The 12,353-nt window shown below is 35.2% G+C and overlaps 1 protein-coding gene across 2 annotated transcripts; it reads left to right on the top strand.

Moving 5' to 3' along the window:
- The first annotated feature begins 332 nt into the window (after positions 1–332).
- On the top strand, positions 333–6,302 carry LOC132034321 (probable serine/threonine-protein kinase At1g54610). Of its 2 annotated transcripts, none has more exons than XM_059424633.1 (7): positions 333–1,297; positions 1,400–1,684; positions 1,776–2,093; positions 2,947–3,171; positions 4,188–4,288; positions 4,672–4,789; positions 5,745–6,302. In XM_059424633.1, the coding sequence occupies exons 1-7, from the start codon at positions 899–901 to the stop codon at positions 6,027–6,029; spliced, it is 1,731 nt and encodes a 576-aa protein (XP_059280616.1). In that variant the 5' UTR covers positions 333–898; the 3' UTR covers positions 6,030–6,302. The 2 variants fall into 2 exon arrangements, with proteins under 2 accessions (XP_059280616.1, XP_059280615.1); XM_059424632.1 differs by having other exon boundaries at positions 335–1,297; positions 2,947–3,174.
- Positions 6,303–12,353: the final 6,051 nt, after the last annotated feature.

Raw genomic sequence — 12,353 nt, 5'->3', positions numbered from 1 at the left:
GTATTAATTATTGAATTGTTTCTTGTATTGAAAAATAAAAAACTACATCATTATTTAATAAAAAAATAAAATAAAAGGTTCTCTGTATGGATAAACTAAAAAAATTAAATATTCTATAATTAATGTAGTAACTAGACTTAATCTTTTTTTAAAAAAAATATTTCTAAACTAAAAAAGAATAACCATTAATATTGATCATAAAATATAACTCAACTAAATTGTAACACCAGACACAGTAAATAATGCCAATCACATTTACGTCTGCTTGTGTATTTAAAAAGGTAAAAAAGTATTTTTTTTGCATACTCTATATCTTATGGTGGAAAAGTGGGACTATAGTTTGGAACTTTAATATAGGTTGGATCTTCAATCCCACAAAAGAAGTGCAATAAAGCTACTACATTAGTTTTGTACTGTACATTTTTGCCTTTTGTTTCCTTCTTCCTTTTTTTTATCTAGCTACAAACTCCATTTTTGACCGCCATAAATGGTGGGCTTAACTCCAAATCATTAGTGCTTCTACTTTCTTGGACACAAAAGCTAGGGTTCTTCAATTATCTAACAACCCCATTTCCCTTAATCTTATTTGATTGTTCTACTTCAGTTTTTTTCCTTCTTTTTTTACTTGCATTTTTCAAGAACCATTACTTCTTGATTTAGTTTGCTTTGTTACCTTCTTGTTTGCAACCCCAATTGTTTCTTTAAGTTTGCTTTATTGAACTGCTTAAAAGTTAAGATTTTGAAGCTTAAATCTTGGTCCATTTGATTGTTTTGCTTTTAAAGTTTTCATTTTTGAGGTTATTGCATGTGGGGTTTTGTGTGGTGGGGTTGTTGGGATTTTGAATGAGGAAAAAGGGTGTCCAGTGTGATGAGATATGAGGGTTAAGATTGTTGAAAAATGGGTTGTGTATTTGGTAAAGAGATTTCATCATCTGAGACACCTAGTGGGGAAGTTGTAGTTAGTAGGAGGAGAGAAAATGGGGAAAATAGAGATTTGGCAGCACCATCTGGTAGGAGGGAGATAGTTGGTACTGTAAATAAGGTGGATGGAGGAGGCAGTGATGTTAGTGAAGTTGAGAAGGGTAGAGATCAGAAGAATGAGAAGAAGGATGAGAATGCAAGGCCTAGGGGTGAGAGGAGAAGGTCTAAACCTAATCCAAGGCTGAGCAATCCACCTAAGAATGTGCACGGCGAGCAAGTAGCCGCTGGATGGCCATCGTGGCTTTCCGAGGTAGCTGGTGAGGCTATCAATGGCTGGATTCCACGTAGGGCCGATGCGTTTGAGAAGCTCGCTAAGGCAAGCAACTGTTGAACTCATTTGTTACTTACTAGTTTTTGTTTTGTAGATTGATTAATATCTCATTTTTTGTTATTTTGTATGTTGTATTGTGTTATTTAGATTGGTCAAGGTACTTATAGCAATGTGTATAAAGCTAGAGATAATCTCTCGGGGAACATTGTGGCGTTAAAGAAGGTTAGATTTGATAATTTGGAGCCAGAGAGTGTGAGGTTTATGGCAAGGGAGATCTTGATTTTGCGCCGTTTGGATCATCCGAATGTTATGACATTACACGGATTGGTTACGTCAAGGATGTCTTGTAGTTTGTACCTTGTGTTTGATTATATGGATCATGATTTAGCTGGACTAGCTGCAAGCCCTGGAATCAAGTTCACAGAGGCTCAGGTTGGGGTTTATATAAGTTGCTTGTTGAATTATAAGCTGCAAATGTTTGGATTTTGAGTTGTTTATGTTGTTTCTTGATAACTATTTGTAGGTTAAATGTTACATGCATCAACTATTATCAGGGCTTGAACACTGTCATAACCGTCATGTGTTGCATCGTGATATTAAGGGTTCAAATCTTCTAATTGACGGTGGGGGAGTTCTTAAGATTGCAGATTTTGGTTTGGCTTCCATCTTCGATCCTAATAAAAAGCAGCCCATGACTAGTCGCGTGGTTACTTTATGGTACAGACCCCCAGAGCTTCTTCTTGGGGCCACAGACTATGGTGTTGGTGTGGACCTTTGGAGTGCTGGTTGTATTTTAGCTGAGCTCTTAGCTGGGAAGCCCATTATGCCTGGTCGTACAGAGGTATGGTATTGAAATTTGTTTGTCAAAACAATCTGACAAGGACAGGTCTTGCGCGATATAAAAGAAAGGATTTTTGTTTTTCCTTCGCTTGTTGGTTGCATCAAATAATTTTTTGCTTGTACATCTGTTAGTTAAGGAGAAGCTTTTCCCCTTCATCTATGATACAGGAAAATTAGATGAGACATCTTGATGTTTCTTTCTTTTGTGTTTGCTAATATCTGTCCTCATGAAATCCCCCATAATACAAAAGAAAATCTTTATGCTGCTATGGCACGTCCTTTTAGATGATTCTTGAAAGATGTAGCTCTGTTCAATAGAATCAAGATTTAGAGAACTTCTAAAAGGCTTTCTTTAACATGATAAGAAACGGATGTGAAGAGATGAAAATTTTTGGTTTCAGATTAATTATACATGCTGTTTCTAGTAGGTTCTCTCCTCAGAAACCCAAGCAGCCAAAGCAGACAGCTTTGCATGAAATAATGAGCATTGTGCATAGTGTCGAGTCAGACTGAGACTGAGGGCAGAGAATTGTGTCTGGGCTTAAACGTGTATGTGACTTTCTGGAAGGAGTGGAGGACCACATACCAAATGATTAAAAGCCTGGGGAAAAAAAATCTTGAACATCATGCTCCAGCTTAAGCCTAAATTCCTATGTCTGTGCCTCGATGTGCAAATCCTCCTCCCCACCTGACTGGGAGTGGTGGGAGGACCATGAACCAATAAATTAATCCAAAAACCTATGATTTCTTTATCTATCAATTTTTTTTGTAACTTTGAATAAATTTTCCTCTTATGAACTGGATTTTAGCGATGAGCTCCATGATTTGAGGATTTACACTGCAATAATACTCAGGTTGAGCAGCTCCACAAGATCTTCAAGCTATGTGGATCTCCATCAGAAGAGTACTGGAAAAAGTCCAAGCTTCCACATGCAACTATATTCAAACCTCAGCAATCATACAGAAGATGTATAGCAGAAACCTTTAAAGATTTTCCGCCTTCATCATTGCCATTGATTGAGACTCTTCTGGCCATTGATCCTGCTGAGCGTCAGACAGCTACAGCTGCATTACAGAGTGTAGTAAGCTGTTCATAGCCATTCTATTACTTAACGATTTTACTGAGGCAACTCTCTTGATTAGCTTTTTGATTGATGAATTCTCTGTTTGTTTTATTGTCTCCTGTTTTTGCTTTCATGTGAAGTTGTTCCGCCTCGTCATCTGTATTAATAAATATTTTTCCTTATGCATTTGTTAATGGGTTAATAGCTATTTTGGTCCTTAGTTATGGTAAATTCTAATTTTAGTCCTTGTACTGTCTGCCTAAGTATTTTAACCTTCAATTACTTGAAATGTGCACTTTTTAATCCCTTCTATATTTGAATAATCACAAACAAATTCCCTTAAGTATTAAGCGTTCTATTATTTAATTACCTATGTGTTATGTTACACTTGTATTGTTACTTCATATTTCAGGGTATTGTACTTTAAAAATAATCTAAATATAACATCTTTTCTACATAGAGGGACCAAAAACACACATCTTAATTAATTAAAGGTTAAATGTGTTGAGTCATTTACCACAAGGATCAAAATCAGAATTTACCAATAACTAAAGGACCAAAAGTGCTACTATCCCTTTAGTAATTAAAGGTGCGTGCAGTTTTCTTCCCTTCTCTCTTCAATAACCTTGCTAGAGACTTGGAGTGATGTTTTTTTTTTCTTTTTCCTTTTTAAGAAAATAATGTGGAGAAAATCCATTGATTGGTTTCAATGTTGCATCACATGGGTGTAAAGAAATGACTTGCTGAATATTTATATCACCAGTAAGAAAGAGAAAGAACTTGGTTTGGCTGATCTTTACAAATCAATTTTCCTTCTTTAACATCGATTCCTCGTGTAGTGCTAGTGAGTTTACATGGATTTCCAAAGCACATATACAGGAAGAAGATTGAGTAAGAAAAGGTTTTAATAGTTTGCCCTTCGTAGATAGTCACATGTAGAGCATTTGATGCCAGAATATTACACTTCTCTGAAATTAATCATGGAATATTTTGAAGGATTGTCACCATATGTTCTGTTTATTACTGTGCAGTTCTTTACTACCAAACCTTATGCTTGTGAACCTTCCATCCTTCCCAAGTATCCACCCAGCAAAGAAATGGATGCTAAACGGCGAGACGAAGAAGCTCGAAGGTCTAGTTATCTGGATTCCTTTTTTTATTTAATAACCACACTTCATATTTCATGTTTTCATATTAAAACTATGATTTTTTGTAGCCTACCAAAAGAAAGTCTATGATTGTAGATAATATACACCATTCTTGTTAAGATACCTATATGCGGTGTTTGCTTTTATACTTCTTCAGTATTTGTTCACATATATTTCATTTCACATATAAATTCCCTTTTATAGTTGGAACCCGCTAAAGAACCAGTTTTTATTAAATTCTTGAATCAGTCTTCTGAATTATGGCATATTTTAGTGATAATAAGTAGGGGAACTTCATTTTTTTCTATCTTAATGCAGTTTGTCATTTTTCTCCTAAAAAATGTTCCTGAAATTTTTGCTAAAATAGACACAGGGCTGCTGGAAAATCCAATGCTGACGGTGTGAGGAGAAATCGTCATCGTGATCGAGCAGTGAGGGCAATCCCCGCTCCTGAAGCCAATGCGGAGCTGCAAGTTAATATTGATGTATGTCATTTAAGAAGCTTATTTCAGCATACATTTACGTTCTAATATTTTACCACCTATGTCTTGTTTAATTTTGCATATTCATTATATGCATAATTTGTACCTGCCGGAGCAGTTTCCACGCGAAACTAACAAAACAAAGATGATAAAATATGAAGATGGCCATATTTTCAGCTTTCAGTTAATTTCTTTCCCAGGATTTAATAGTTTAACTCTGTGTTGCCATGTTATAATCATATTGCAAGGGAAGTAGACAAAACTGTTGAGATTCTGAGGTCTACAATTCTCCAACTTACATTCTCTATCTGCTTTGGGCTAATAGCATGCCAAAATCCAAATAGATCAAGATATTGCTTTCCAACGATTTGGAGTTGACGGAGGTGGTTGTCTGCTGCTGTCATGATTGTCAAAACCACCCTTGTTTTTCTTAGTAGTTGCACATTTAATACACTATATTCCTCGGACTCCATTTTAGTTAGCTAACCGATGCTTATTTTTATGTTGCAAAATCTGGAAATAGTACTCCATTTTATTTTAGATGATAACATTTGACGGTACACTAAGTTTTAAAATGTTAAATTGACTTGGCTATATGTAATGGTAGAAGTATTATTAGAGTAGTGATTGAAAAGTTTGTTTGATAGAAAACATCACATCGAAGTTTGAATTTTATTATTCGTGAAACTTGTTAAAGTTCGAATAAATAGTATTATTGGTGGCATGGTTTCTAACATTTTTGAGCGTTAGGAAATAGAAAGTGTCATATAAATTCGAAAGCAAGGAGTACATCAGGGCTGTATATTTATTTTTCTTAGTCATCCACCAATTCATTATGGAAAAGAAAAATCCTCCATTTCATTTCTTTATTTAAGGGGCTACACTGGGTATGTTGTTGTTGTTGTAGTGCATTCTGGCCAGGTTGTTTATCTGAGTATTGTTTAACTTGCTTAAACAGAGACGGCGTCTAATTACACAAGCTAATGCGAAGAGCAAGAGTGAAAAGTTTCCTCCGCCACACCAGGACGGGACATTAGGTTATACATTGGGTTCTTCACATCACATTGATCCAGCCTATGAACCCTCAGAAGTCCCTTTCACCTCCATGAATTTCTCATATTCCAAAGAACCAATCCAAACGTGGTCAGGCCCATTGGTGGAACCTGCCACAGGTGGTGCTCCAAGAAGAAAGACAAAGCCATCAAAGAAGGATTCTTACAAGAAAGGAAAAGAAAGCATGTAAAGTCTAATGAATGATGTGATTCAACAATTGGTATACTTGAAGGAGCTGCAAAACAGTTAGATTATTTGTCCTATACGGTAACTAAGAAACGTCTCAACAGCATAGAGAGGTAAAATGCATTTTTATCCTAGTATCCTCTTTTTTGTATTCTTTTGGATATTGAGAATATTTTCACTATTGTACATGTAAAATTTTTGATTCCTTCATATTAACAGACTCTGTTTAGATCAATGAAAATCCTAATAAACAATCTACAAACGCTCTTTCCTTTTACTTTTGCATGTTCTGCCTACATAAAAGTAGTAAATTACAATGTTGTCTTCCGTTCTGCTTGCAAGATCTATACTTGAACATCTTTATCTATTTATATGCATCTCCTTTATGAATTTCCTGGTCACCCCAGTTTGTACCTTCAGGTCTTAACGAAGATTAAATGGGAACCATGTGTTTTTGCATGGTTCCGGTGTATCTAACCTATACAGTAATACTTACCTAGACGAAATATTCAACTATGTAAGCTATATCTAAGTTTTTTGAGTATATTTTGACTTGTAACCAGCTTTGGCAAACATCAGATAAAATGCTGCCTGCTCCTAATCCACTTCTTGTTCTCCTTATCAAGAATAATAGTTGAGTTTTTATTGCAGTGTGGGGTGTACCAATGATAGTGATATTTTCTTATATTTTTGGTGTATCGTGTCCCAGATGATTATAAGTGATATTTTCTTATATCACTTTTGGTGAACCCTTCCAAGATCTTATATGACTTCAATAATCTTGCTCGATCTTGACTTCAATCATGTCCCAGATGACTATAAATCTTCAGTCATGATCTCTGACCATCTGATGAAACTTGAGAGAATTATAATTCCTCTTGAGGTTATTAATTAGTTGTTATGTTATTATTTCCTTTTAGATTTCATGAGTCTCTTTTGTCCAGTAAATATATGTTTCACTTATCCAGGGTATTTATAGGCATTCCCTATTATGAAGAAGATATGAAAGAGTTATCAATTTTCGTAGCAAGCTAATCACAATTTGGTATCAGTCCGGCCAGCCCTTCCAAGATCTTACCAAATATGGAAGAATCGATGAAGCTTGAAGAAAACAATAATCTTGCTCGATTCTACTTGACGGTGATAATCAAAAAAGAGAGAAAGTGACCGGGGACGATTGATAGCAATCTCACTTCCCCTTTTTCACACCTTTACCGGGAAGATCTCGTAAGGCACCCCTTTAAAAAATCACCAACGACCATCAGTGATCCCTTTTTCACTACCACCCACCGACTCTCAACCTTTTTCGCCTCACCCAATGCTCCACCTACCCATGCTTTCTTTTCCCTATCCCATGTCCACTATAAATCTTCAGTCCGCTTCTTTCTCACAAAAATTTCAATAACCCAACCTTATTCATACCCCTTAAATTTGAACTCAACCTCTCAACCCTATTATTTGTAGGTGCTCAGTTGGGTTCGAAAGGTTTCCAATTATTTGAGAATGACGTTGGGCATAAATATTTGAAATTCAAGCATAAATGTCTGAATTTTGGCTTTGATCAATCGTGTATTTTTGAATTTCGGACAAAGATGTATAAAGTTTGCTTGCACAATCATATATCTGAAATTGACTTTGAAGTGGTGAAACTAATAAAATTTATAAATTTCGACTATGCCTTAAATAGGGGTTCCAAAATTGGCTTTTTGTGTACTCGGGGTCAATGGCTGATCAAGAAGGCATATAGTGGTAGTTTGTGGCTTTCATTGCACTTTAAAAGGCTGCCTTTATAAAGTCGACCCAAGTGGTTGAGCCTATGTCACAATCGAACACATTATACTAAATAGTGAATCCATCATTAACTGAAATGTCCCTACAAAGGCTATTTGTCCGTTTGTTGGACTAGAATAATAATCAATTTATAATTTAAAAATGGAAAAAGAAATGATCCCAACAAGCTCAAGACCATTTACTCGGAGTCAAGCGAGGGAACTCCAAGAGCTACAAGCCTTATTCAGGAAGAGGGGAGCGTTGGAGGAGATTGAAGAAAAGTTCTCATGAGTGTACAACATTTGGGAGATAGCTTGGGAAGAGATTGAGCAGGCTACTACACAAAGTGGCTAATGGCTAAGAATACAATTCAAGGGTAAGGGTGCAATTCGAGGCTATAATTGCAAGGCATTGGGCGTGTGAAGGTTGAATGTCCCATGTGGATTATTTCCGCAAAGGCTACTTTTGGCCCTTTGTTGTAATAAGCTTAGTATAAATACACTTTAGGTTCATATCAAAAGAGGATGAGGCGAAAAAGAGTTAGGTTGAACCGGTTAGTGAAAGACTAAATTGTTTTGGAACTTATGGAAGGCTCAATGTGTAGATCATAGCATAATCGAAGAGCTCTGCCTCGGAGAAATTCCTTGTGGAAGTGCTAGCGCTTTTTTTCCTTTAATGAACACTCCGCGAAGTAAATTCAGGTCAGTAAATATCAGATACCATACAATCAAACAAAAATGGACCCAATCATTGTGAATGGACATCCACTGCCTCTAGTCGATGGATAGTTGAATGTGGTCATCGATGTTTGAACCTCAGATGTGAATCATTCGAAGTACATTAGCATGACGCATTCCTATTCGAATGGGGGTTGAAACCAAACCGTTCTGCATCTTATGGAGAATTTAATTCCATTACCTCCATGTTAAGGCAATAAGGAAATACTATTGTCATTTTTTATTCCAAAATACTAGATTCTGCAAATGTTTCCAGAATCTACAAGGTTAAGCTACATCTCAATATCACCAAACCCTATCTTTATGAGGTGGTCGGTCAAGGGGTCATAATTAGAACGATTAACGATACAATACCTAAACGAGTGTTGCCAATTCACAATTCTATGAAAATTTCGTTCTGTTTCGGAATGTCATAGTATTGGTCCTGAATCTCGATAATTATAGTCAATTAATGTGTATAAAGTGTAGGTTTCGTGTATCTCTTAAAATAAGTGTCATACAAGTGTATGTGGGCATGTATGTAAAATTTATATTGTATGCATGTAAGTTGTAGGTGTGACGTTTTTGGGGTGATGATAATTATAGTAAAGTGTATTGAAGTGTATGTAAGTTATGTATGTAAAATTTATATTGAGATAAGCGCGCGGTGTATTTCGCGTGACCGTGACTATAGTGTGTTTCGCTACATTTTGAAACCAATATCTTGCTATGTTTCGTAATTACCCAAAGTGCCGCTATTTTTCATAATTATCCGCGCAATTGTCGCTAGATACAGAATTTTCTCATGTTTAAATTTAATGATCATTTTCAAGTGAAAAGTCTTTTACTCATAGAATAATTATAATTTAATTGTAATTTTGGATAAACTTCTCCTTATTATTTGTTTTAATAATTTATATTTGTACATGATTAAAAAATTGGGCATGTTAAATTTCTTTTCTACTCCAGCTGATCTCTTTTTAGATAAGTCTCTCGTCAACTCATATTAACTTCGATTGAAATAGATTTATAACAATGACATATTCTAAAATATTTATTTCAGTTACAAACTAGAAAATTAAAAGGGTTCATTCTCCCATAAATAATTCATGTCATTGAGACAGAGTCGTATAAAATGTACTTGGTCTTACAAGAGAAATATCTTTTGTGATTTCTTTTTAGTTACAAATTTTATCATTGTTTTGTTATGCACTTCCTGTAGATATTGATCATGACCTCTATGCGAAGGTGATCCGTGTGCAGCCCAACACGTTTCATTGGAGGGTCCGGGTGAATGTGAATGACCTTCCATAGTTCGACCCAATTGATTATGAGTCTATGCCGGTCGAAATATTTGGCATGGCGTACATAAAGGTATGCAAACTCAACGATGATACAGTTGGGAGTACTGTGCAATATAGAGGTCCTCCGGAGCAGACATGCCTTGGATACAACCACACGAGGTATGTGCATCTACAATTACTTCAAAATCCAACTTTTAACTTTTTATCTATAAAGCAACATGATTAATTAAATACTTATCATTTTTCTTTCCTGCTCAGTATATATATATATATATATATATATATATATATATATATATTGATCACATTGATCACATATAATAATGTGATCACATAAATATATATATATATATATATATATATATATTTATAATAATGTATATCTCCAACATATCCAAGATATCAAGAACAATGCATTTTTTGGGGGAAAATTTCACTAATAAACAATTTATGAATCAAAATTGCATATCCATAGCCCATAAAATAAATTACAAACCTATGGCCCAACAAATCATGGCCCAACTATGAAAGGGCTGAATATTCAAATAAGCGGCTTATTCTCTTTCAATTTTGTTGGATTGAGAAGGCAATTCTCGTTAATTTCTCCTCCAAATCTACGATGGAGATTTGTTGGAAGATTTTCCATGATTTTCTCCAATAAACAATCGTATGTAGCAGTAAAATATTGATTTCATATTTTTTCGATTTCTCCTTTCCAATTCTGCGATTGAATCTGCATGTAGATTTTGCTCGAAGTTTTCCTTGATTTTTCGTGATTAAAAGTAAGAGAAAACACTGATTTCGATTCAGTTTTTTTCAATGAAAGTTTATCCTGTATACATTCAGCACAATGGTGAATGGAATTCTGAAAATAATTTTGTCAATTTCATTGGGGGTTGTGTTGTTATCGAATCTAGTTTCAAGTTCGAGAACTTAGTTGCAGCAATTTCAAAAATAGGTCGGGGTTGATTCTGAATTGAATATCATAGAGATCAAGTTCATTCCGAAGGATGGTTTACCGCCTATGCTAAATTACAATGACATTGGTGCACGTGCATTTTTTAAATTAAAGATTTTTTTTCAGAATTCATTGCCTATTCGTCGTGTATAACAGTGAAGAAGGCGTCAATTGGTATTGGTTGTTCGGGTGGTAATTTGGCTGCTACAAATTCAGTGGGCCTAGTTAGAGGTGGACTTATACAAGAGATCGATGATGCATATACAATAGATATGATTGAGTTTGAGAATGATGAAATTGATGCCGAGAATGATGAAAGAATTAGTGAAATTGAAAACGATAATTGTGGTATAATAGAAAATGTTTACACAAAAATGTTGCGGAGGATCAAATTTACATAAACGAGGAGACAATTGCTAGTGTAATGAAAACTATGCCCGACACAAGAAGTTCCAGTTTAAGGTGAAAAGATCAAGCGCAATAAGGTATGGTATAAAATTGTATATTCTGTCATATATTTGTTTAGATGAATATAAAGTACGTATGTTGATAGAGTGATTCGTGTACTGTATGTATGTATGTATGTATGTATGTACTTTGTGGATATGCTTATGGATATTTGTGTATAAATTGTATTAAGAAGTTTCAATTCTTTACTACTAGGTATCAACTTTCTTATGTGGATGATAATTGTGTCTCGAGTTTCAAATCTTCTGCCATGCACATGGGAAAAATATTCAGAGTGAGACATTTCAATAATGTTCATGTTCGTTTCGAAAAGACACTTAACGCAACGTCAAGCTACTTCGGTTGTAGTTGCTGGTTTTGTTGTGGATAAACTTTCTGATTTGAAAAATAAATTACACTCCAAATGATATAATAAGTGACATGCAACGAGAGCACAGAGCACGGGATTAAGTTGAACTATATTAAAGCGTGGAGAGCGAAAGAAAAGGCAAAGAGAATAATAAGAGGGAAGCCTAGAGCATCTTATAGGGAGTTGTTGTGATACATGTATATGTTGGAGTACACAAATCTAGGAACGGTTACAAGGTTGCATAAGTCGGATGAGGGACGCTTCCTTTATGCATTTATCTCCCTGTATTCATCTATCAAGGGTTGGGAATATTGTAGGCCAATAATGGTAGATGATGGGAGCTTTCTTAAAGCAGCATACATGGGGACTATATTGACTGCTTGCACATTGGACGTAATTGGTGAGTACAGTCTTTTCTTAATGGATGCTGCAGTTTTTATATACCTGTATAAGACATGTATAATTGTGTATATTTTGCTATACTGATTGTATAATTGTGTATATCTTTTTTTATACTGATTGGATAATTGTATATAAAAGGATTCATGGTGTTGCTGACTTGCAGAGCTGCCTGATTTCCTGAAATTTGTTGCATGTTGCAGTTTGTTATAACTTGTATAATCATGTATGATTGTGTGTATATAGTCCAAACAGGGAATATTCCGCCGCTAGCCTATGCACTCGTCGACTCAAAAATGATGCATCATGGGGATGGTTCTTCATACAATTGAAGAACACTTTTGGGTTCGGGAGGGATGTGTAT

Source organism: Lycium ferocissimum, chromosome 10 (genome assembly GCF_029784015.1).
Source record: "Lycium ferocissimum isolate CSIRO_LF1 chromosome 10, AGI_CSIRO_Lferr_CH_V1, whole genome shotgun sequence".
NCBI lineage: Eukaryota > Viridiplantae > Streptophyta > Magnoliopsida > Solanales > Solanaceae > Lycium > Lycium ferocissimum.
This window is presented reverse-complemented; position numbering and strand designations above follow the sequence as displayed.

What these genes read in the sequence shown, in the direction of transcription:
- LOC132034321 (XM_059424632.1), top strand. Translation starts at nt 899, where the DNA reads ATGGGTTGTGTATTTGGTAAAGAGATTTCATCATCTGAGACACCTAGT. An exon ending in CGTTTGAGAAGCTCGCTAAG is followed by an intron (nt 1,298 to 1,399) that starts GCAAGCAACTGT and finishes TGTGTTATTTAG; the next exon opens with ATTGGTCAAGGTACTTATAG. An exon ending in CGAGACGAAGAAGCTCGAAG is followed by an intron (nt 4,289 to 4,671) that starts GTCTAGTTATCT and finishes TTGCTAAAATAG; the next exon opens with ACACAGGGCTGCTGGAAAAT.